The sequence below is a fragment of the Notechis scutatus genome, chromosome 2 (assembly GCF_049901735.1).
Source record: "Notechis scutatus isolate UNSWTSFEM ecotype Mainland chromosome 2, rNotScu1.2, whole genome shotgun sequence".
Lineage (NCBI taxonomy): Eukaryota > Metazoa > Chordata > Lepidosauria > Squamata > Elapidae > Notechis > Notechis scutatus.
In genome coordinates, this window is record NC_142010.1 from 155,893,035 (window position 1) to 155,919,336 (window position 26,302).

The 26,302-nt window shown below is 44.4% G+C and overlaps 2 protein-coding genes across 6 annotated transcripts in view; one reads left to right on the plus strand and one right to left on the minus strand.

Annotated features, from left to right (window-relative positions):
• Positions 1-4,411, plus strand: part of MAST1 (microtubule associated serine/threonine kinase 1) — an 89,142-nt gene extending 84,731 nt beyond the window's left edge. For all 3 annotated transcript variants that reach the window (XM_026681990.2, XM_087956954.1, XM_087956955.1), the window contains one exon: positions 194-4,411. In XM_026681990.2, coding sequence (XP_026537775.2) covers positions 194-1,296 — 1,103 coding nt within the window. In that variant the 3' untranslated portion in view covers positions 1,297-4,411. The remainder of the gene's footprint in view (positions 1-193) is intronic.
• A 6,010-nt stretch (positions 4,412-10,421) lies between these two features.
• On the minus strand, positions 10,422-23,003 carry LOC113421553 (nuclear factor interleukin-3-regulated protein-like). Of its 3 annotated transcripts, none has more exons than XM_026681985.2 (2): positions 22,478-23,003; positions 10,422-12,794 (listed from the first exon to the last, which is right to left on the minus strand). In XM_026681985.2, exon 2 carries the CDS (start codon positions 12,295-12,297, stop codon positions 10,963-10,965), a length of 1,335 nt encoding a protein of 444 aa, XP_026537770.2. In that variant the 5' UTR covers positions 12,298-12,794; positions 22,478-23,003; the 3' UTR covers positions 10,422-10,962. The 3 variants fall into 3 exon arrangements, with proteins under 3 accessions (XP_026537770.2, XP_087813083.1, XP_087813084.1); XM_087956957.1 differs by lacking the exon at positions 22,478-23,003 and adding an exon at positions 15,062-15,315; XM_087956958.1 differs by lacking the exon at positions 22,478-23,003 and adding an exon at positions 13,508-13,682.
• Between the last annotated feature and the right edge of the window lie 3,299 nt (positions 23,004-26,302).

Here is a 26,302-nt window from a genome sequence, read left to right on the forward strand (position 1 = left end):
TGTAAAAAGGTATGTGTGGATAATTGCATGGGGAACATGGCCTGGTCAATCTTCAGGTGGATCTGTAAGATGGAAGCCCTGTGCCATTTCCTGGCAGGAGAACCCACAGCAGCACCTCTTCTGATTCTCTAAATGGTGCGCGAGGGAGAGCGCCACAGTACACCTTCTCTTTCTTCTCTTTATCCCTTTGTAGGTGCCTCTTCTCAGAGCAGTTCCCCAGCCTCCAGTACACCCAATTCACCCGCCACCACATCCCATCACATGCGGCCCAGCACTCTGCATGGCCTATCTCCCAAACTGCATCGCCAGTACCGTTCGGCCCGCTGCAAGTCAGCTGGAAACATTCCCCTCTCACCCCTGGCACATACGCCCTCACCTACCCAGTCCTCACCACCACCACTTCCCGGCCATACCGTGGGAAGCTCCAACACCACCCAGAGCTTTCCTGCAAAGCTTCATTCCTCACCACCAGTGGTCCGGCCACGCCCCAAGAGCGCAGAGCCCCCTCGTTCGCCACTTTTGAAGAGGGTGCAATCAGCGGAAAAACTGGGCTCTCTTTTAAGCGCGGAGAAGAAGGTGGTAGTGAGGAAACATAGCCTGGAGGTGGTACACTCTGAATACCGCAAAGACTTCTATGGGGAACCTGGCCTTCACAGTCTGGCGGAGTCAGATGGGGAGAGCCCTGGTGAATCTGGCACTCCAAAGCCCTTGGCCACCCGGCGCCTGGGCCGGCAGGAATCCCCCCTTAGTTTTGGAGTCGGAGATGGAGAGGCAGCTTCGGAGACCAATGCCAAAGCAAGGGGCCCAGATGCTGTCCCTGGGGATTGCAGGAGGAGCCAAGCTGTGCAGACCGAGGAGGCTTTTGCAGCAGCAAACCGAGCCCTGACTAAAGCCCTGAGCCCTGTTCAAGAGCACGAGCAAGGCAGAAAAGGCAGCCTGGAGGCAGATGTGATTCCCCGGGGCCCTGTCCCGATTGTGTTGGAACCGAAAGAGGCCCAAGACCCTGGCCCTCCAGGAAAGGCCACCGCGCAGCCGGTCCAAGACAAGACTGCTTCGCCCAAGGAGAAGTGGATCTTGGAGGTCGTGGAAGAGCACACCACGTTGGGAACCTGTGTAAAAAACCCCAGTTGCCTCTGCCCGGAGGAAACCAAGAACGGACTGAAGCGAAGCTCAGCTGAAGCAAAGGGAAAACGGGGGAAAGAAGAGCTACCTGTCTTGGCATCAGGGAGCAAGTGTGCAGGGGATACGCCCCGACCCCCAGCTCCTACCCTGGAGAAGAAAGGGGCTGCTCACTGAACCAGAGAAGAGCTGACTTTCTCACCCTCCTGGCCCCCAGGACCATACTAGTAGAACACCAGTGTCGTATTTGCCTTCCAGCCTTCATGGGGATGACAGCGGTAAGGTAGCACAGCCGTGTTCCCAACAGAGCTGGAAGGGGTTGCTCCTTAAGCTCTCTGTGAATACGAAGGGCAGAGGCAACAGTGCCTCTTCCTCCTCAGCCATCCCTTTGTGAATGGCATGTCTACTCTTAAGCCTTGTAAAGAACCTATACATATCTCTCGCGCTATATATATATATATATTATAATATTTATATAAATATAAATACAAATATATATATAAATATATATATATATATACAAGTAAAACTATACATGAAATGGTTAATACTGTGATCACTCCCCTTCCCCAGCCTCACACCCATTGTACTGTGCTTCAGGCTATTTCTTGAAATCTGTATAATAAAAAATAATAATTGATGTTTAGGGAAACAATTAGAATTGGAATAGAGAACACCAGGCAATGTTTGAATTGCATCAAGTTTTGCTCCTGCACAAAGTTCGAAAAGTCCAGTGAAAATTCTGGTGGCCTCTGAATCTCTGCAGGCAAGGCTGCATGCCAAGGGGAAGGTCCAATGTCATGCACATTTGCCACGGAATGATTGGCACTTGGGGCATGGGAGTTGAGGGAGTGGACAGGAGAGCTGCAAACAAGCAGCTCCAATATTCACGTCCACAATTCTCCCACCTGCATAACAAGTCTCTTTTCTGTCTGCTTCAGGTGAGGCTGGTTCTTGATTCTATTTTGCTTTCCTAATTTCAATGATAAATTATTGGATTTTATATGCTCTTCACATGTGAGCAATTTGAATAACAAATGAGTTATCAGAAGTAAGTAGATCAGCCTTTAGTTGTGGGGTTATAAATCCGTTCCATCCCAAAAAGGAGCTGTTTTTTTAAAAAAAAAATGTATACCTGAATGGGACAAAAAAGCTTTACCTATCGTGAAGATGTGGTAAGTTAGTCTCCCGAAGCAGTGGATTTGTAGAATCAAAAATATTGATGGAGAATACTTCGGATGTAAGGGCATGCTATTTGGGAAGTTTTACTATGCAAGTTCAATGGAAATGGTATTTGCTCTGGATAATTCTTCAGCGGGGGTGTACTATGGAAGGGAGATGCCATTGGGGCGTTTTTGTATCAGGCCCCCAAAGTATCTTTGTCTTTTTGCAGTGTCATAGATGAAACCTCAACCCGCCCCTTGTGTTTTTTGGAAGAGAAAATTTCATATTAGCATTCTTGCCTCTGATGGCAAGCACAACATCCCAAGCCACTAATTCATTGTGGGCAGGCTTTGCTCTTCTCTCCCACGGCCCCTAAGGAGTTCACTTAGTTTTGCTCTCAGCCTGATAGTCCCATTATGCAAGTGGATTCTCAGACTGTGATTTTGGAGTTCTGACAAAAGCCTTAACAGACAATGACTGAGGAGAATATGCTGCAATCTAAACTGGTAAATCTGGAATTGCATATGAAGCCCAGTTCAAAGAAGTGCAGGAACAGGCTGTCTCATAGTTCTGTTTCAACTCCCCTCTCCCTGTTCCTCTGAAATAGCTGACACTGGAAACTTGGTTGGCTTCCTAGGACTATCAGGAATAGGAGGAAAGTAGGCATAGCCCTATGAATTGGCAGATAGGACAGAAAAGTCTCTGCGTGTCCCTTTAGGGTACGGAACTACTGTGGCACTCCTAAGGCTACAGGGGTAAGCACTGGGAGCTTCATGTAAACTGCTAAGGTGCAATAAAGAGACCCTGTAAAATTAAGAGGGCTGCTTGACCACGTTGGTCAAAAAGCATGACGTTGCCATCCTGCCCACTCATGACTTTATGTCATTGGTAGTTGGGAAAAGATATCATCATGCATGATGGTGCTGTAAATTAACAATGTCATGTTTAAGTGTACAGCTGTGATCTCAAATCAGGTTGCAGTTAATAGATTGTTTATCCAGAAGTGTTTTGCAGATACCAATTCTGATGGAAAGGAATCCAGTGAATGAGAAAAAAAGAGCCTGCTCCTCTTAGGCTTCTCTCTGTTCATCCCAAGACTCGGTTGCTTTGCCTTGAAAAAGAAGTTCAACTCTCAAATTTAGCAACCCAGATTTGGCACCATGTCATTAGGAGTGTATCAAAGTGGTCTTAATGGTAATAGCACTGCTGCTACTGCCTAGTGTAGCTGCTGTTCTCCCTTCTCCCCCCACCTCAATGCTTTCCCTCTCCACCAGGAGGGAGGGGTATTCACTATGCAAATATCAGCTAAATGGTATACGTCTGTTTCCTTCTCCCTTTTTGACTCTCCTCAGTTCCAATCCTATTAGCCTGCACCATCGTCTTTTCATTCACGCTCCTTCATCTACCCTGATAGCACAATCCTATGAGAGTCCTTGCCACCTCCATGCTCCTCTTCAGGCACCTAACTAAGCCAAATGCAGCCCCCACGGAGCTGCCTTGTCTCCCTGGAGCTACACAGCATGGCCCACTTGGTAAGGTTCGTGGCAGATTTTATTTGGCCCTAAATAACACACCTGCCCATAAAACTCCTCTCCCAAATGCCTGAGAGCTGCTGGCCCCAGGACTCACGCATCAGGTTTGCTCCAAGCAAGTCTGCAGTGTAGCTTACTGTGCAGATGTTGAAAAGAAGTGGTACAGAACTCCTAAATTTTGGGGGAAGGGAATCGGGAGGCAAATAGGTGGGTGGGGAAAGCATTTTGTTTGCAAAGTTCATTTCCCTTCCAAATCCAGAGCTAAGGAGCTCTTCCTTATAAGGGAGCAAAAGCAATCAGAAAGACAGGAGGAAACCTCCAGGGCTGGAGCTCCTACCTTGCAGGGAAGGTACCGTGTATGTGTATGAATGTCCTCCTCCCTCTCCCATGTAATGCATGAGTGCTCAATGAAAGACTCTGGCTGTACTGTCCGTACTGTGAATAAAGGCATATATACCCTATCTTCCATCCCAAGGAGCTAGGAAGCTGACTGCCACGTAATCTGCCTGCAAAGTATTTTTCTTCAATCATCAAAATTGTCTCTTGGCTTACGCAGGCAAAAGCATTGTCATGTTAATAAACCAACCTGTACAGCGTGTTTGGCTTTTACCTTCTCTGATCACTGATTATTTGGGTTCGGAAGGGGAACATCTGATGGAAAAAGCCAGGTGTTCATCTCAAGACTGCCTGTCCCACCCCCTTATTTCCTGAAATCCAGGGACTGGGCAAAAGTTTTTAGGGTGAGAAACCCTAGGAATTGGGCTTGAAGGTAGAGTTGCCCCAGCTAGCCTTAACCAAAGGGATATTCGCCCTTTCACGTGCTGCTTGAGTCACATGGCTCCTCCAAATCATTTCCCCATTCCACTCTCGGGCTTCCTCCCTCCAGCAGCCTGAGCTGGGTGTTACATAAGAACAAAGGCATTGTGCCAGAAGGTCACTGTTACAAACAGGGCTTCTGTTGTGCATGTGAGGCTCCTCTCACAAGGCGTTCTGTGCCAAGACAAGGAAGCTAGGACAGAGTCAATCCATCCTTACATCCTTACACAGACTTACTCAACAGTAAAGCAATCCTTGACTGATACATCATCTCTGATCCAGCAGAATGGCTTCATTGGTCAAGTTTGTGACTCTAGACCTAGTTGAGTGATAAGGTCGTCTTATCCGAAACTTTAGATTTAATTAGAATGAACATTCAAATATTTGTCAGCCTGAACCATGTCATCACACTGTGGCTTCTAAATGACCATGTCTTCTCTCTCTTAAGTCTGACTTATCTGAAGCTCTCCCCTTTGTGTCCTGGGATTGAGCGCTGGAATAAGGGAAGTTATTAAGACCTGTTCCCCAAACTCACAAAAGTCCTTGGAAACTAAAAAAAACAATAACAGAGAACTGGCCTGTTCACATACACATTTCTTAATAAACCCAAACACCCATTCAAGGAATGATGAATGCAGGCTACTATTTGGAACGTTATTGAGACACGCAGCATGATACACAAAGAATTTAATGGCATAAGTCTTGATTAAAATGTATGGGAATTGTGCAAAAGAGGGAAGTGACAGAATGGCTTGTGCAGAATTTCCCAGTAGATAATCCGTATCAGTGAATGAATAGCTGAAGATCAATCTGAAATGATATAACAGGCATGCTTTTTGAGGAAAGTGACAAACTATTGCTGGAAGTGGTGGTACACATATTACATTCCAGCAAGATAAACTATCAACATAATTTTATATTTATAATATTAAAGTATAGTATTATAATATTAAATTTGAGCTTGACCTACCAAGATGTCAGAAGCTCATCAGATAAATTTTGGGGGAGTATATGACATCCTAAAGTTGAGCACAGCAAAAAAAAAAATCTCATTTTTTCTCTCTCCCATGTATTTGTCCTGCATCCTCTTTTTTCCCCCATCCTCAGGGGCCATCACTTTTGCTAGAAATCTGAATTTACCACAAAGGCATTTTGATATTAGGAAGAGGGACAGTTCTGACCCCTGGGGTTGTGAGTTGTCTGCCTTTGGCTTAGGCCCGTTCTTAATTCCACAAACTCTTAAGCCGCAGCGCTCAGTCTCTTGCAGAGCATGAATGCCTACGTAGAATGAGGTAACACCTAATAATTTCCAAAGAGGTGCTGGTTAAGACCACGTTCATCAGTGGTGAGGCGGTGCAGCTGCCTTTCTTGAGACACCCATTTACAAGCCACCCATTTAAAGCTGTCTTTCTTGAGACACCCATTTACAAGCCTGTGGAGATTGTCCTGTCACCACCTACCTGACTTCTATAGTGACTCAGCAATGTCTGGAAGGCCATGGCTTTGCAGGAGAAAAGGTGACCAGGCGGTCACCTGATCTCAAACATCAATGATGTTGAAGGAGATTCTGGCAGCTAATGCCTCCTGGCCCAGTTTACCAACATGCTTATCCCAAGGGCAAAGATCCACTGGAACAATTAAAACTATCTCAGTAATCAACAAAGCCTTCAAAACCTTCAAAACAGCACATCCCCATGAAATGGTAGAACTATTTTGTCTCCACCTTCCTGAGTTTTCAGTTTCAGGACTAACAGCTGTGGATCCCTCCCCTGCTTTGAAGCAATAGTTTATCACATATTCATTTTTTTTCCTGCCCCACAATCAGCTCATGGGCCTGTTCACACTGCTAGATTGCCACTGTGAGAAAATGGGTTGGTGAGTGGAGCTTGCATATAAAGTTTCTTGACTGGGGTGCATGATGCCAAACTCTCCCTGCATTATAACAAGCTCCAGTGATATGCCACAAATGCAAAGAGTAGATTCCTCTCATCCAATTTAGCATTTCTGTGTGCCCTTTGGAGGTTCATAAACAGGGCGCAGTACAACGGCTCTACGCCATTCACAGCTGATATTAATAGGCAGTTATTAAAAGCTACCACTAGTCCAAGTATGATATGTTATACACTAAATAAATAAAAAGAGCTACCGCTATATAGATAAATTATTCCAACTAGAGTTAGGAGCATCTGATGGATCTATATGTACTGAACTATCTAAAGGTAATCTTCAATGCCATCTAAGACAATTGTCATCAAGAAAACTTGGGAACTATCTGTGAACTGAAGAATGTGTTATTACAAGTTGCACTGTCTCATTCTGAACTGCAGGCCTACCTTTAGAATTAGACCATCATCATAATTTTTAATGAACGTATTAGAGAAGACCAAGATGGATCAGTCCATCAAGCCAATGAGAAGGAACAAAAAGGATACCATCATTTCAAAGATAAGAAGTACTATAACTGAAAGAGGTGATATGACCATAATCATGTTAAATGGAAATCTAAGAGAATATATTTATTTAATCAAGAAAAGGAACCTTTAAGTAGCTTCTAAACTTAAACTGGTAGAAGTACTAAGGGAAGCTGTCTTCAGGTCCGATTACAGTATCTTATCCTTCCAGCTTGTATCATTCGTTAAGATTAGTTTGTTAGACTGTACTTTGACATTCGTAACTTTTATATGGCATTATTTTATTGCAATCATTGGCAACCTAAACCAGCCTTATCCATCCTGTCTAGGAATTATAGAAGTTGAAAAGGGCATCTTGTTAGATAATGCTGTTTTAGGGCAGTTCATTTCTATTTGGCTGTATGTTTGAACATGGTTATTAAATCACTTTAATGCTTCCAAGATGGATGAAGATTACTGCCAATGCTACAGCTAACAATGGGTGTGTTCTATATACTGCCACTGTTAATAAATTCAGGATTTCAGCTACAAAAGGTTGAGGAGGTTACGGGTTTTTTATGCCCCATTTGTTGAAGGGTTGTCTGAATTTGTTTTTTGCATTTCATTCCACTCTTGAACATTTTATAGCTTTACAAGTTGAGTAGATGATTTTTTTAAATTAAAAGATGTATATGATCTCAAGAAACACAACTCTTGGCATTTCACAACAATAAATACCATAAAATCAAAACTTGGTGCCTCAGCCATTGCTCTCTAATGTATCCAGCAACCATTTCCAGGCTCCAATCTCATTCCGCCCCAGTGCTGGGGAAAGAGCCAAAATAAAAGGGTGGAGCCTGCCAAATGCAGGGGATGAATGCTCCATGGAGTTGGGACTGCTATTAAAAAAAAGGCAGGAAAGGGCCTGGTGTGTGACCTCCCAGTGCAAATAACTTTGCCTAGTGCATGTAGGGCTTCAAGGTGATAACCAGCACCTTGAAATGCATCTAGAAAATGGGAGCCAATACAACTTGTACTGTCACAACATGATATGGGCAAACCGAAGGGCATCCAACACTGCATGCATCACAGCATTCAAGAGCGGTGTAACTTTTGCATGGTCTTCAAGAGCATGTACTGCTAGTCCAACCGTTAGTGGCTCTACTCTTTCATCCTTGCAAGAGGAACATAGCCATCTGCCAAAGGTCTGTGTAATAGGCTGATTTATACATTATTATTATTATTATTATTATTATTATTATTATTATTATTATTAATAATAATAATAATAATAATAATAATAATAATTAATAATTATTATTATTATTTATTTATTTATTATTCACAAAAAATGACAGTGTACACAGCAAACAAGATAACCATGCTGGGTTTCGTATCACAAATCACTAGTCAAACACTTCCCAAGTGTTTAGGACTGCGTGATGTATCAGCAGATTATGTGAGCAGATCCCAGTAAGGTGGCCTTCTGCAGCTGACCAGTGGTGATTTTTGTCAGCACCAATTGTTTTTAAGTGCATGCCTAGGTCTTTAGGCACAGCACCCAGTGTGCCGAGTACCACTGGAACCACCGGCACTGGTTTATGCCAGAGCATCATTATTAGTATTAGTATTATTATTAAAAAGACAAGTTGGCGCCTCTGCTTGACTTCCATTGCATCTTCCTCTTTTGAGGAGAATGCAATTCTTGCAGCGCCCTTGGATACGGTCAAAGCAGCAAGTTCCCTTAGTAGTTGGTGCAGAGCAATATAAAAAAAAACCCTGGGGCTGGCCACACTCCCTCCTGGTTCACCCATTCTCTGCTCTCTTTTCAGCTGCTATTGTTACTATGGTAACACAGGCTAGGCTTTGTGGAGGGGCTGGCTTCCTGATACAACGCTGGCTCTCAGCCAGCCTCAAGCTGCATGCTTGTGTGCGTGCGCAGGTGGGGGGTGGGGGTGGTAGTGACCTACTTTTGATGACACGGTTTTTCTCCCCCCCCCAAGGTAAGCATAGATAATCCTACCCTCACCCACAGATTCACCCAAATGAGAAAGTCAGCTTTGGAAAAGAGGCTAATAGCTCTAATCAGTGATTCAGAAAACCAGGTGATGGGCAAGGATTCAAAATAGAGCATCTCTCTATCATCTCTCCATCTCTCCCTCAAACCTGCCATGACCAAAGCAACTAGCAGTACATAGGATGAAGAAATCAGGTATTTTAGTTCAGGGATAGTCTTGTCCTGTCTCATTAGAATAGAATTAATACAAAAAATAGTTGGCTTTCCAGAACTAAATCACAACGCCTCAGACCCTTCACCTCTTGCAAATAATCACCACCACCTAATAAATCCTTAGCAAGATTAAAGGGTGTCTGTTAAAGCTGAATGTTTGATAAATGCATCAGACATTTAAAAATAAACTTTCAAATAAGTAAGAGGCTTTTCGGAACCCCCAAGCACACTTGTGAAAGCCTCCTTTACTGACAACAATAATACCCATTTTTTGGCCGAATATCATCTGCCAAAAACAGACCTCATCGGTATTTTAAGACATCGCTCAGTGCCTGGATCCAGCAGATTTTTGCCAATTACCTTAAGTCCAACAGCCACAAAGCAAAGGGCCATTAAATCAAGGGTTTACTGTACTAAATAGCAATCACACTTTCTAGTGTTCTATTACAAGAATCCTTTTTCTAAAATTAAGACATTTCTGCTAAGAAAATAAATTATCAATAGCTCTACCCTTCATCTAACCCCTCATCAACCTACAAACATTGCTTGTAGACTTAAATATTTCACATCCACATGGGGAGAAAGATGTTTTCCCCCCAATGGTAAGAAAATGATTAAAACTATAAGTCAACTGTGCTTGCAACTAGAAGGAAGGCTTGGAACTCAAATAAACAAATGCTATTGCTATTTACTGGCACATGAGGCAAGAAACACATTACCCTGGTACTGAAAGAATTACATTAGCTATCAATTTGTTACTAAAACTTGACCTTCTTAACTCTACATAACCTGAGAGGGTAAATTCCTTGTACCCTGACCTCTTCAGATGCCACTTTCTGGTTGAGGTGAAACCAGATTTTTCCAGAAGCTCAGTGAAAGCAGCACATTGCTAGATCCTTCTTTGCTGGTTTCAAATCCAAGTTAAGATTGTCATTCATTTATGAAGAATAATTGGTGGCCTGATCCTGATTTTACATGGAACATGGAACATCATTCCAAATAATTGTTATTTTATTAATTCATTGGCCATTTTTACGGTAGTATACGTTATGTGGTTTTATTTCTCCTTGTGAAGCTCTTGGATGGAAAGGAAAAGTGCAAAAGAGTGAGGTACCCACCTCTGTGTTCTGTGTCAATCTTTCCCTGCTCCCAAGTCAGTCAACAACTTAACATTTTTCTGTAGGTTTATTTTAGTAATTAAAAACACACAACACTTGGTTTGGCCAAGCAATTTCTGACAGAGAAAATACAGTCACTCACAACCCATTTAGGCATCCTTATTGTGGGTATCCAAGAACTTTAACATCAGTGCAGAATGGATTAGATGCCAACTTTTGGGTACTCGCCTGTCAATCACAATGCCAGAATTGTTATCAAGTTAGAAAACCATTAGGCATTTGCCCAGCAAAACACGTCTCATCTACACACTGAATTCTGGAGCCTTAGAAAACAGGACTTCCAACCCCCACTATACCTTAGTAATTCCAAAGTCTTTTTCTGAGGCAGCCCCCACCCTATCCCTCATGCTCAACCTATGTATCCGCTTTAGCCATCTCATGGTCCCTATTCCCCCCAGATTCTGAAGTCAGCAGGTCCAGGTCATCCATGGCCCCCTTCTCCAGTGCTCATTTGGCCATGTAAAATCCCTTTCTTGTACCAGTTCGATTTCTTCTCCTTACTTCCCAAATCTTCATCCAGACCTAGGTCTCCTTCAAGTTGGCCTGGGGTCATCATCACGACAAGCATCCTCCCACCCGCTGACATGGTCCTTTGGGTCGGTGTGATCCGAGGGAAGCCCTGAGCCAGGGCACAAAAGTCTTTCCAAGTTGCCACTGGACGCGGGGGGCTCGTTCAGAAACAAGGCTTGCCGCACCAGGGCTGACATCTCCTCGTGTCGGTCACTGTCCCAATCTGAGGCCGCCGAGGCTCCCTGGCAGCAGCCAACTGGAGCAGTGCTAGATCCGGGGAATGGTTCATGAACCCCACTGCTGTGTGCCCTGCATTTTAGTCGAAGCTTGTGTGGGAGAGCTGCGGTCTTCACGTCAGGGTGGGTGTCCAGCGGCACGGGGAAGGCAGCAGAGGAATATCCCCAAGGGGGTTCTTCACTTTCTTCACTGGTGTAACCCTCAAAGGGGGACCTAGGCTCTTCAATTTTCTTGATGTGCTCCCCCTCCAAATAGCCGTCAGGAGCACTAGAGCCCTGGGGTTTTGAGCAATACCCTGAGTGCGTCTGGAGCTCCTCCTGGGGGCAGCGAGGATCAGGCCCCCCACAGTGGCTTTTGGGACTCTGACTCCCACAGCCTTCGGCCTGCTCCGCTTCTTCAGGAAGCAAGGGTTGTGGAGGGACCACTGCGGTAAAGCCATTGGCACTGAAAAGGATCACACTGCGGGGAACCGAGCCCTTGGGCTCTGGGTAAGGCTGCAAGGGGGCATCCCCATAGACACGGTGGATGGCCTGGGCTTCCTCCAGCATCTGGGGGAGAGGGCTGTCCCGAGATGAGCCATCAGACAGGTCAGAGAGAGAGTCCCGGGGAGAATACTTGGCTACCGATACACTTACACTGTCCCGGCTTGACTGCTCCGTTTCAGACGAATCCTCTGAGTGGGGGGTTCGGGACAGGGAACCGGGATACAAACTGCTGTTGCCGACACCGTATAAGTGTGCTTGGGCGTTGGCACTGGCAGTGCTCAGCTGCTGGCTCTTTTCCATGAAGGCTGTCGTGCTGATGAGGCCGAAGCGCAGCTTCAGCTGCAGGAGCTCTGTTTTCAGCCGCACGTTCTCCTCGTTGAGTGCCAGCACCTTATTCTCCAGAACCAGGTCGTTGAAGCGCCGTTTCTCCCGGGAACGCTTAGCAGCCTCGTTGTTCTTCCGACGCTTCTCCCAGTAGCTGGCATCCTTCTTCTCGTCAGAGATGAACTCTCGCTTTCGCCTACAGTTGACATTCGGCTTGCTCTTCAGGGTTCGCGCTCGCTGAATAATGCCGTTGGGATGGAACTCGGGAAAGTTCCGAGCCACACATAACGTGGGGGAGTCGAGACTCTCCATCACGGGGGTGGAGGAAGGGAGGGAAGTGGGGGTCAAAATGTCCAGATGCACTTTGTCTGTTGCTGGAGTATTTCCTTTCCTCAGAACTCTGGCGGCGGCGGCGGCTGCTCCTGCAGTTCCACAGGATACTTCTTCCCAGCTGTGCACCCCAAACTGTTACCAAGCTGTATTGCCTGGGAAGCTGTATCCAATATGGCCTTGAGCTGTCCTCCAGTTGCTACAGTCAGATGGGATCGGGGCTCCCATAAATGGAAAATGAATTGTCCGATACAAGGAGACCATCTTCCAAATCCCTGCTGAAAAGGGACTGTCTCCAGATTCCTTGGGAGGGTTTTACTGTCCTCAATCTTCAGATCAGTAATGCTGCCAGAGTGACTTTGCTGCCAAAATGCTACAGACAACAGGAGCCAGGATGTGGCTGGATAACAGAGGCACAGTGGGAATGGTAGAGAAGCAACAGCAACTGCTGGGTCAGGCCCAGAAGGCAGCAGAAACGCCTAGGGAGGAAGGACACAAAAAGAGGGTGTTACATTTCTGCCTAGTGCTGTCACACACCTCAGGCTCTGTTTACATAATCCAGCAGGTTCAGACAGCATCACCATGGCCCTTGGTTTGCATGGGCCACACCCCACATTCCAGCTCCCCTCAGAAACAAATGTGAGGTTGCCTCTACTGGAGGGGGGAACCCTGCCCCCCCCCAAGCAGAACTACATTCAGATGTAATTTCTACTTGGCAATCAAAATATATGCTCCACCTTGTCCCTGCCCCAGACCCAAAGCATGCCACTCCCCAGAGATGCTGCACCCACATTGCAATCTCTGCCAAACATACAAGAGAAAAACTACTCTTCTAACCGGCATACCCTAAGAAGGACAAAGGAGTCCCATTTGACCTTTTCACAGATGATGGCTTCATTACATTAAGATCCGATTCCCCTCTTTCCCTCAGAGAACGTCTGCATGCAACATGCCTGTAGGGACAATTGCCACTCTGATACACCCAAAACGGGCCACTTACTTCCATTTCATTCACAAATGTACTCTCCCCATCTCACACACACCAACTCACACACACACACACACACACACAGGATCAACTAACATACACACACAGACAACACCCCCTCCCATTTCTCACAACATGGGGAGAAAGGGAGGGAGGGAGAGTAAAGGAGATTACAAGAAGTGGATCAGGGTGGGGATTTTTAACCTTGAAGTCGAGAGAGCCAAGGCAGGGAATCTTCCAGCCCCCTTTTGACTGCAGAGGGGTAGGCCAGCGAGCCAGACAGGTTGCACAAAGAGCGCCACCCCAACCTTCCTTCCACAGCCACCATGACACATAGATAGGAATGCTGAAGCTCTCCTTCCCGAGAAGGCAAGGCCATGTGTACCAAGTGGCACGCACGTTCCCCCACGATGATGGCAACCCCCCGCCTTTCTTTTCCTCACATGTGATCTACAGGCACCAGGCACAGGCAGCAGGAATATAGGTCAGTAAACACTGAATATTTATCAAGCCAGGCAGTCAAAACAGGTCTGATGATTATGGATTGCACAACAGTTCCAGAAAAGAGAGAGCGGCACAGTGCCAACAACCTACTGGCCTACAAACTGTTTCTTCATAAAAAAATAATAGCAGCAGGAGGCAGAGAAGGCAATATTGGGGACCAGTAAGAGAAAATACTGCTAACAACTGGGGCCGCAGCCACAGAGCCATCTTAATAACTAGTCGGTTCCCCGGTCAGCCTTGCTCCAGTTTCCAACCAGATTCAGCAGTCTCAGTATCTTGGATGGTACCAGGATTTCTATAGAGAAAACCATGAACACTCTTCTGTACAGATTTCTACAGAGCAAGTTTTTGTAATATATATATATTATATATATATTATATATTATATAGTATATATTATATAGTATATATTATATAGTATATATTATATAGTATATATTATATATTATATATTGCCACTTTTAATAATCTGGGTGAATTAAAATGGATCCACCAAACCACATTAACTTTCATATTGATATTCATGTTTCATTCAAGCACCTTCATAGACCACACATTTCTTTTTTCAAACCTGGAGATTTATTCTACAAGATATACTCTGTCCTTCCTCCCCCCCCCCTACAAAATTTCTTCCACGAACAAAAGAAAAGCATCACAAAGCCACAAGGCTCGTTGTATGTATTCCAAATAGGAATCTTGCATTCATACAGCAGGTCCTGCTACTGTCATACTAAGCAAAGTAGTTGTTTAAAAATACTCAAGTAGACTAGCCTCCAACTAGACAGAGGAAATTTCAGTCTTCAGAAAATGACCTTCAGAGAGCAAAGATCGAAGGGGAGGATAGACTGACAGAACCCCTCACTAAAAGGCAGCAAATCTAACAGTCTGCAGCTGTATCAATTTTAATTCGTAATAATAGCAACTGCTACATCAGTAGTGGACATAAAAACAATATCTCTAAGCATTATAGTAGAAATTCATAGACCTCAGAAGATGTTTGTTAACTCTCCCAATGATTTCTTCCCAAAGTGGGAGTTAACACTGATTGTAAAATGTCACCATAAGAACTATTCTCACATCCATCCATCCATCCATCCATACACAAACAAACACACACACAATGAATGAACAAGGATGAAAAAGAGGATTCTGTTCTCGTCACAGTCATTCTATTCTTTACAAGAAAAAGGTAGTTGATCAGCATAGTGGAGGGAAGAGCCTGCATTTCCAGGCCTTTCTTTTTTTTAACTTTACCTTTTATTTGGTCTCTCCTCCCAAATCCATCACCTGGTGCTGAATCAAAAGGGTGCGACTGCTATCATTTTGTTCTGGGGTGAACTAGATTCCTGGCCTTCCTGGGCTCTTGAGTTCAAAGAGATGACATCCTCACTCCAGGTCCACATATTATTTTCTTGCCTTGACCCAGAATGAGAAAGGGTTTTCCAGCTAAGCTCAAATCCCACACCCTGATCTGCCTACAGGGTCCGGCCTCGTGTCTTAGAAGGCACATGGAACTACTACTAAGCTGGATTGGGTGTATACAGTCAGGATCCTGCAAGCTCAGGCATGAAGAGGAAGCTGACCTACTTCTCAGTCTGCGTCACCCCCTTGGGGCAGTAGGTCTGATAGGATTCAAAGGAGGTCAGAAGAGAGAAGGACTGCCACTCACTTTGAGCTTACCAACTCGGTGTAGCATCAGAGTAAAAATACGGTTGTACGGTTACATAAGAGCAGTAATCAAAAGCAAAGCAAAAGATAAGAGTGCATCTGAACTGATGCCAAGTGCTTTGCATTCACAAAAGTGTCACAGACAGGCTTTCAAATTAAAGAGAACAACATAACCTTCATTTTGAAAATCAAGTTCTGTTTAGGGCTTTCTTGTAATAAAAGCCGAATTGGCAGAAATTGTTCAGCACAAAGGAAAGTGATATGAGTGTGCAGTAAAATTAAAAGTGCAATGAAGTTCTGAAAATCAAACCCGACTGTAAGCACAAAAGCACACAGAACAGGAGGACTGGTTATGAAAGCAACAAGAGCGTACACCCAAAATGACATGCATGTTAGGTTTATACAATACATTAGACCAGTTAATATAGGATAAGGTTGTTTGTGATTCCATTTGCTGTAGGAATCCAATGTTTACTACTGACCCAGGCTGTCATGGTAAACTATAGCATGATTTATTTGTCTGGGCACAGCAGGATATGTTAACACAGCAATGAACAGATTTACTTTGAGTGTGTTATGAGGATGCAGCCATAATGGAACAAGTTTACATTCCTCTTGGAATGCGTTCCTTGAATTCTGAATTACAAGATCCAATAATCCTAGACAACATCTTAAAGAAAAAACGAGGTCATGTCAGCAAATTTATAGCAAGGGCTATTGAAAGCTTCTGGGATTAATAAGCATTGGGGTATAGAGGAAGCCTCTGGACATCTTTCTTGAACAGAGCCTGAGACTATCACAGAGCTGAACTTTTAAACTTACCTCTATAATGTTATTCCTTTGGCAAACAATAACAGCTAAGGTTGTGCTGGGAAGAGCCTCTTTTTTCAATTTCTGCCCATTAACTCTCTCTTTTCAAGGCCCTAAAGCCAGGCAAACCAGAGGGCATTTTCTTTCCTGAACAACTAGCATAATGCTAATCAGTGCTTTGGATAATGGGCTACCCACACAGAGAACGGAGGATCTAATTTAGTCAAGTGATGCCATTCTCATTATGACTGGTAACTTCCAGAAGGAAGCTCTGCTTGTCTGGCTGCAGGGGGAAAAATGCCTTTGGTGCTTCAGAAATAAACAGATTTATTACGTGACACAATCCAAGTGCCCTGTTCTTAGCTTCCTGATCTGTGGAAGTTATGTACATGCACCACCACACCCTCCTAAGATTCTTCAAACCCATTGAAAGAAACTGCCCAGATACCCATAGTCAACTTCACTGTCTCTTTATTGTCCCACTTACTTCCCAGCAACAACAGGCTATCCAGAACCAATTTTATGGCCAGTTTCTCTACAAAATTCTGGGATGGCAGGACTAGTACTCCTATTGGTTTATTTGGAATGGATTTCAGCGTACTTAGTCAATCCAACATTCCCTGCAGAAGGCAGGCCAACACTTCCTCCTGGAGGGTTGCTTTGCTCTGCAGATTCCTTCCCTTGACTCGCACCTTCCAAAATATCACTCCCTCCTCTAGGTTCCCTCCCTGCAGGGCTTCCCACACAACTGCTTCATGATGTAATAACTGCTGCAGATCGTGTCTCCACTTTCCCGGCAAGAATGTTCTGTTCCTGTCAGATCTGGAGCTGAGCCACCACCCTTCAGCTGCCTCTTCCCCGTTGCTTTCCACATCTACTCATCTACTTTCCACATAATCAGTTTATCATAATCCGTACTGCCATTTTTCAGGGGGGAGGTGGGGAGAGGAGCCTTCTGACTGGTAACTCAAGAAGTAAATGCAGATTCTAATGCTGTGAGGAGAGGGCAGCCCAGTTAGAATAATCTGTCCCAAGTTTCAATCAAGACAAAAGGCAGAAACCTTCTGGGGAGCCATAGGGAAATGAGCAAAGGGTTTCCAATGGTCCTATGGGCAATGGGGGAAAAAACCGCTACAGGTTGTTTCAGGATTAACCAAGATAAAATTTAACCAGAAATATCAAGATGCCAACTAGAAAGGAACAAGCCAATCTGGCATGCAGAGGTAAAGCAAGTATAATAAAGTGGCTGGTAAAGGTCAAGTTACTCAAACGATGGCAAATCTAGGCAAAGATTGAATATGATTGATCTAAAGAGTCTGGATGACAACTAGATAGCAGCAAGAATTGAAGTTTTCTCTATTTAGTTTCTGCCACCCAGCAATTGTCTAGATTTTTGCAACCCAGATCTAATAGCCCCAAAGAAGTTGCTGTTACAACTTGAGCCTCTGTGTTTCAATTGATCATCATCATCATCATCATCATCAGGCCATCTTGTTCTGACCTAAAGTTGTGTTTTTCCCCTTACATTTAGAAACTGGGAATCATAACTATAACGCCTGGTGTCAAACAAATGGGTGGGTATTCATTTATCTCTTTTAAATGGAAGGTGTCTCTGGAGGGATTAAATTGATCAAATGCTTAATGCATCTCCTCTGGAAGTTGTGTCATGGCAACTGGACTTATTTTCTTTTTTGGTTTGAAACATTTTGCTCCTTAATGCTACCCTAGGGGAACCTGGTCAGCATAGCAGAGCTTTTTGTGCAACAGGCACCCCACAGGTCATGAAATCTCTCCCTCCCCTCCTGCCTGTAATACTCATGAAATACATTTCACATCCCAGTGTCAAATTCTGGCATTCTCTTTTGGGGCTGCCTGACTTTCCAGAAAAGCCTGAGCACATGAAGCATGACAACAAATGACCCAGAGTTAGGCGTTTCAAAATTTCATCACACTTTTTTTTTTCATTCTGCATAAGAACGAAAGTAAGAATGAAAGTAGCCACTCCCATTATGATTGTGACATTTTTTTTCATTCCCCATTTAAGTACACCTTAGAGGTAATACTCCTAAAACCAGGCTCTATGTAGTTTTGATAATGCTGATGACGCTCAAGTGAATTGAGCTGCAGTGATTTTTAGACTTCAGTTTACAGGTAGTCCTCAACTTACAACCATTTGTTCAGCACCTGTTCAAAGTTATGACAGTGCAGAAAAAGGTGTCTTACGACTGGTTCTCTCACACCTATGACCATTGCCGTGTCCCTGCTGTCATGTGATCACAATTTGGACACGGCAACTGCAGCCAGTCCAGGCTCGTATAATCACCATTTGCAGCCTTCCAATTGGCTTCTGACAAACAAAGTCAATGGGGGAAGCTGGATTCACTTAACAACTAGCTTAACAACTTCACAATAAAAATATTGTTAAGATCAGGTGCAATCACACGATGTCTCACTTAATGGCTGCACTCATTAGCAATGGAAATTCTGGTCCCAATTATGGTTGCAAGTTGAGGACTACACGTACACATTTCCAACAGCATCTGGATACACAGCCAAGAACAGGGAAAGCTTTCTGGAACGGAGACAAACCACGGCCGAAAACTTTCCTTGCTTATTTTCTACACGTTCAGCTGTTGTTTAAAAATAAAAGAGTAGACAAGCTTGCCAACTAATCAAGAGGAAAAATAGCTTGGCTCATTCTTTTGCTTTTTAAAAACAGTTTGCTCTGCACAAAACCATCAGGCAGAGTTTTGCATACATGAAGTGAATTGTTGCTGCTTGCTGCGGCTGGAAGTCAAGCTGCTGTTAAACACAAAAGTAGAATGATTTTTTTAAAAAACGTATCATGTATATGAATAACCCAACTTAGTATATAATGCCAACCAAACTTCTAGAATTCAGATTTCACAACTTCCTTTGCAGCTACCACCTCCCACTGCATGTCTACAACTCAGACCCTTGTTTTTCTGCTTGCAAAAACATGGCCAGCTGAGCTAAGTGTCTTGTAGCAGGCAGAGAATTTCTTAAGGAAAAATTGCTCAATCATTATGTACTAAGCATTAGTATGTAGCCTCACCCTTACACAGACCATGCTGAAATGTGCACGAGGCAGTGGGATTTAGTGGTGAAAGTATTGGTCCCGAAGCAAGGAGACCCAAGTTCTAGCCCATCTTCAATCTTGGAAACTCACTTAGTGATCTGGGTTAGGATCATTCTCTCTCGGCCCAGCCTCTGATGTTTGCAGTGGAGTAAAATAAAATTATGGAACTCTATACATATTCTCTTGTATACTGAATAAAATGAGGAATAGAGCAAATACAAGTGTTCCCCTGGATTCGTTTGCAGAACTTTTGTGGGATCTCTTGAAAATGGTTACAAGTTGTGCCCAGCTATTGAAATGCCTTGAAATGGCATTTCCTTGGCTCTATGGAACAACTGACACACCAGTGCTTAGTGCATGGGATGGGGTAAGGAACACCTATCCAAGGAACAAAGAGTATTTTTTTCCTCCTGATTTTCATTTTGGAAGACAGCTAATGAAAGAGAATGGAGGCTTAAAGGTAGGCAGAAGAAGAACGTTTCATCCAGAGGTTTAATAACCAAACCTTTGCCTGATTCTTGTGTCTACATGGAAAGCAGGTGAACAAAACAGGTATCCCCAATTAAATACAGAATCACAGCCTCTTCTGCTCTATACTTAGCCTCCAACAGAAGTATCACAGGTTCCATTCAGCAACATGGATGCTTCTTACCAGCTCCACCTCTTCAGCAAGGTCTTCCGTTTCACTTTACCAAGGAACCATGATCAAAGAGACATGATTCGCTGTCCAACTGTGGGCATAAACTGGGAAGTCTTGGATTCAAATCCTGATCATACATAAAGCATAAAGCCAGGCCCCCTCAAAATTACATTCCTGGACTTTGGCAAAGATAAAATTGGTGGTGGGATGGAGGAAGTGCTGTACAAATTGTCCTCAGTAGCTTGGAAAAAAAAGAAAAAAAAGACAAGCCTACAGATAGCAGTGCTCACAGCGGATGGTGATGACACCCAGAAGGTACGTGCAATGATGTTATAACGCAAAGACTTTTTCTGATTTGCTTCCCTGGCCTGAAGTGGCTATGTCACTGCAGCATCCTCCCAGACATGCCATCATTTACACTCACAACACACTGGGCTCTACCCTGTATAAATACATTTAATTAATTTGTTACTCGCTGTATTGAATGAATCCAGAGCATTGGTTAGTTAAGCCTTGTTCCAAACCCAGCCATTGTGATTAAATTTGCAGGAGGGAGGGAAGATTCTCCCGTTTGATTTGCTTAGTGATTCTATTCATTCAAAATCAGTGAGTTGCATACTACATATTAGACCTATCAGTGTTTCAAATATTTCTGAGTAACACGTCATGTTTCTTCAGACTGCATGGTAAAGATATGTTTTAAAAGGGCATTTAAAGTTTAGAAACATGAAGTTTTATACAAAACATAAAACTACATGGAAATATTCTTGTGTCCCTTTAAAAAACAAGAAATGTGTCACATTAGTGGTAGTCTTTAACTCTACTATTAATTAAGTAGAGAAACAATGTTATTTTTCTATATTTAAAACCACTCCGGTATGGCACCCTATCTCCAATTAAACTAAAACTCTCTCAACTTTCCTGCCTGCAGACTAACTGAGAACAGGACAGCAGGAGACCCAGTGGGTGGCTAAAGTGTTGGACTAGAACCAGGCCCAGGAAATCCACTGGGTAATTTTGGGCTAATCACTGATTCTTCACTGAACCTACCTCACAGGATTGTTATTGTAAGAACAAAAATGGAGGAAAGAGGGGGCATAAATTTAATAAAAACAGTGGCGTTGCATTAGCATATTTGAAAAAGATCAGGAGGAATTAAGGTAGTTTACGTGAAATACCGAAAGTACTTTTTTTTTTGCATTGATGGATTTTGGATTTTTTTTAAAAAAAACACATTTGAAATATATAAGCAATGTACCCTGAGTGGAATAGTTGATACTCCTTCATTTTACTTGCTTTCATTTTTATCATCTGAAAAGCAGAATCAGGATTTCCTAACCACTCAAATAATAAGCAAGCTATATTAAGCAATCCTCCTCACTGTACATTTTAAAATAATCACAAATTCCATTTACTTCACTTATCTGCAAGAATCCTCCTAATCAGGAAGTGGCAGTTGCTTCCAGAGGGGCCACTGGACCGCCTCTGTCTTGCCCAGCCCGGCCCAGGCTAAAATGTTTTGTTTACTTGCACAGCTACAAGCATTATGGAAGGAGGGATGAAACCTTCCTGGGCCATCCAGTCACTGGATTACAAACTTCCTGTTCCTTATTTACTTTCCTGTGGTCAGGGGGAGAATTTCATTTAGAAAAGAAAGGGAAGAACCCTTTCTGGCCTCTTTCTGTACAGTGGCATCTCTTGCTAAGCTAAATTATGTGTGCTAAATTATGTGGGCATCCTTAATAATTTGGCAGAGGGTCTCCGCGCTTCCTCGGAGACAACCAATCCTAAGGCCAACAGCAGATTTAAGGGTCTCTGTCATTAAGGCCCTGAGTCTCAGGCTACTCGGATCGCTCTCCCAAGGCAAGGCAAGCCTCAGACATGTCACTGTTCCCATTCGCTCCTCACAGCAAGTCAAGAGCTCCGTCCAGAAGCCTCTCGAGTTCCTGAACCCCCTCAGCTTGGCTGCCTTGCCACGCACACTCGCCCCATCCTAAAAAAATGTAGGTCAGTCAGGAAGGGAGGGGAAGAGCGGGAGTGTTTATGTTGTTCTGTGCAACAAGAGACGACGGGCGGGGAGGCGGGAGAGACCGCATCACCCATCCACCCAGCTACGTCTAAGCGCGGCCCCACCGCCGCGCAGCACCGCCGTCCTTTCCCAAGCGCGGATTTGCAGCGCAGAACTTCCCCGACTCGTCCGGGCGCAATCCAAGAGCTTGTCTGAACGGGGCTGAAGGGAGGCGCCTGGAGCCCAGCGGAGCAAGAGCGCCGCATGCCCGCTGCCCGCCATATACCTTGCCCGCAAACAAAGCACACCCGCGCCCGCCGACAACTCCAGCGCGCGAGAAACGAGCCGGTCTCTCCCGGGAGACACCCCCCAAGGCCAGGGGGCTTGCAGGTGGGGGAAGGGCGGGGGGAGAGGAGCCGCCGCAAGGCGTTCGCGTGAAATCACCTCTTCCAGGCGCCCCTCGGCCACCTCTCCAGCGCGGGAAGGAGTCGCCGCGCGTCTTTCGCGAGCTTTGCTGCCGCCGCCGCCGCCGCCCTACTTCTTTCCCCAGGCGAATGTGTGTTAGTAGGTCAGCCGGTTGCATAAGCGCTTCTAAGCGCCTCCGTCACGCTCCCGAAGTCGCCGCACAAAACAAATCGAGGGGAGGAGCGGCGGGGAGAGGCGAGGCGGGCGAGCGGGCGAACGAGAGGGGCTGGGCCGGAGCCAGAGGAGCGAGCGAAGAGCCACGCGGGAGGCGCTGTCGCGGCTGCTGCTGCTGCTGCTGGGGAAGAGACGGAGCCAGCCAGCCGCTCCCTCTTTTCCTCGCCCGCTCGCGTTCAACACTGGAAGCGCCTGAAGGTCGCTTTGCTCCCAAAGCCGCGCGGAAGAGAAGCGAGTCCGCGCCGAGCCACCGCTTGCGCTGCTCCCGGGATCCTGCTGCAAGGAGTTTCCGAGTTACCCGCCTGGCTTCGGACCGGACTTGCTGACGTGTAGCGAGAGAACTGGCTTGTTTGTAGGAAAAAGGCTCCCTGCTAGGCTGGGCCTTCGGGAGCTCCGTGGTGCCAAGGCTCGCCAGGGCAGCGTGTGCTGAAGCTGAAGGCCGGACGCGCCACTTGCGCCAGAACAATAGCTTAACGGGAGCTCTCCGGTCCAAAGCAAGGCGACGTTTCCTACCAGTTACAGTGAAGAACAAAAGGAGCGGAGAACAGGCAGGGAGAGCGCTGAGCTGAACCTGAACCCCAATATCCCAATGGCTGGGAACACACAGACACCCCGGGCTCTTCTACTTTTTACAACCATAGCTTTCAGGGTTTAGTCCTAATGTTGAAAAACGGAAGCGAGGCATTGAGTCTACCTGTTTTGGAAGAAAGGCTGCGCTGGCCACAGTAAAAAGGATCCAAACTATTTTGTAAGAACTTCTGGGAAGGGAAGAGAGACACTGCATGAATGCATTGCATTAAATAAGTTAAGAAAAGCACTTAACTTGAGCACTTTCTCTCTTCCCTGCTTTAAACTCAGGAAAAGGGTCTTTGGATTTCCATGACCTTTGACCCTACTCAAAATGGGCACAGCACTGTACATATGTGTCATGTACAATTGGCCTCCTCCTGGTATAACAGGAAAAAGGGAATAGAGCAGTGTTTCTCAACCTTGATAGCTGGAAGATGCGTGGACTTCAACTTCCAGAATTCTCCAGCTAGCCATGCTGACTGAGGAATCCTGGGAATTGAAGTCCACACCCTTTTAAGCAGCCAAAGTTTAGAAATGCTGGAATAGAGGACTGTGCGCTTTGCTAGAGAGCTAGTGAAGGTAGAGGCGAAGGAGGTGATGTGACAGAAACACTCATTTGTTCTCTTCCTTCATCTGCAGCATTGGAGGATTACATTGTGAGTTTTAATCTTAGCTGGTGGGTGGAAAATGCTTGTCTCTATGCTACAGAAGCCATATGCTTCCTCTAGGCGCCGTGGACAATTTCAGAACTACTGTTCCCTCTATCCTGAAAAATAAATATTGAGTTAGACTTGCAGACATGCCCAAACATGAAGAGACTGTGATAACTTGTGTGCTGGCAAAGGTACATTTAATTGTAGATGCAAACACGCACAGATATAAACTGGCTGTGAAAATTGTGGTGTGCCCACAATTTGATGTTACATTACATTGTGTAACAATAGAGATATTGTGTGTGTGTGTGTGTGTAAATCATGCAGAATCCCATGCAGGAAACATTAACTTAACATTAACTTAATAATCTGCTCTGAGGTTAAGGGAAGGTGGACTCTATATACCATTCTGATAGATACAGTTTAATGGAAACTGAGATTGCTCATTAATGGGAATTCTAGAAATTATTATAACTGAGCAGAGTTTGTGGTTCATAGGACATGGTACTTTTAGCCATATCTAATTGATTTAATAGAGCATATTAAGAACATTTGTTGTTCTTATAAAGCTCTATATTTTTTAGATCTAGTGATTAAGATACGAGTCTAGAAACCAGGAGATTGCGAGTTCTAGTACCACCTTAATCATGAAAGCTGGCTGGGTGGCTTTAGAATAGTCACTATGCCTAAGTTCAGCTCATCTCGCACCTTGTTGTGCAGAAAGTAGACAAAGAAAGAAGTAATATGTATGTTTGGCGCCTTGGGTGATTTATAAAAATAACAAAGGGTTAGAATTTTTAAAAATCTAAATAAATAAAACCCATCTTGTCTGATATTTTTTTAAATTACATTTCCATATAAATAATCCTTTCAAAACTGCTTAATTTGTGTGAATCTGTAAGATAGCTTAAGAATAAACAGAATAATTAGAACTGCATTAAACAATTAAACAGCACACAGATCAATATTATAACTTGTAAGCTGCCCACGGTCACCTTATAGGTGAGATGGGCAGCATAAAATGTAATAAATAAATATACAGACAAATCAATTAGCAAAACTTTGTGGTCAGTAAAAAACTACTACTCATCCAAACCCAACTTGGGAAGCCTTTAAAGTGGTCATTAAGGAGGAGGAACAAAGGTTTCCCTTGACAACAAAGTTGTGGCTTTGGAGGATTGGCAGCTTCCTCTCTCCTATCCCTGAAGCTTCCTGTTTGTCAAGGGCATTATTTTACTCATGCTTTCCAGGCATGTAACTGGGAAAATGATGCATGGGAGAAAAGTAAAAAATGGCAATTAGGAGCAATCCTGTGAGTGGGTCAACTTCTCCCCCAAGGTTGTGAGTGAGCAATAATATATTTCTGAGCCCCAGAAGTCCAGTTTTGCAGGAAAAGATTGAAGAACATTTTCTGTGCTTCTTTGGGCTGTATATTGAGCCATACAGGGAAAGAGAAGAGGCTAAAGTCAGACACAGATCTGCTCACAAGCCAGGACATCTCTACAATACGGTAGGTGAGACAACATGAAAGCAAAATCTTGGTCTGCTTCGTCTGCCTTTATTTGCACCAAGAAATGGGCCACATGGTCACCCTTTAAAAAATCCTGAGGTGTAAATGAATACATTATTACTCAGATCATGTAACACTTTATAAATTAGTGGCTAACATTGTCACATTAGCATTGGTGTATCCTTATAATTGAATATGATCTGAAATTGGGGGGGCAATTACTGTCCCATTTTCTGCCACCATACACCATATCCTAATTGCAAAGGGTGGCCCAACGCTTCTCACAATTTTTACTCATTTATTGTAGGAAACCCGAGACTTTCAGACAAGTACATCAGTGCTCCAAATCTCACTGTGCTCTGACTTCTCTGCATTTTCACCAGCATTCCAGTTTCAACATAGTATTTGTACCATAGTATTAGTACTATGGGCCAGACAGTGAGGCCAGAGCTGTGTGGAATATGTTGTATGCACATAATGGTCATGTTTTTCATAATGTGTGTGTTGCATCATGTGTGCATTTCATCTGTAGTGGTTGGAATTCAGGCTTCGACAGTCATGCTATTTAGAGGTGGGATAACATGTGTTTATCAATGTGTACAGGTAGTTCTCAACTTACAACCATTCATTTAGTGACTCTTCAAACTTACAATGGCATTGAAAAAGTGACTTATGACAGATTTTCACCCGCACAACTATTGCAACGTCATGGTTATGTGATCAACATTTGAGTACTTGGCAACTTGCATGTATTTATGACAGTTGCAGCCCCTTAGGGTCCTGTGATCCCCATTTATAACCTTTTCCAGCTGGCTTCCAACAGGCAGTCAATGGGAGAAGCCATATTTGTTTAATAACTGCATGAGTCACAGTGACAACTGCAGTGATTTGCTTAAC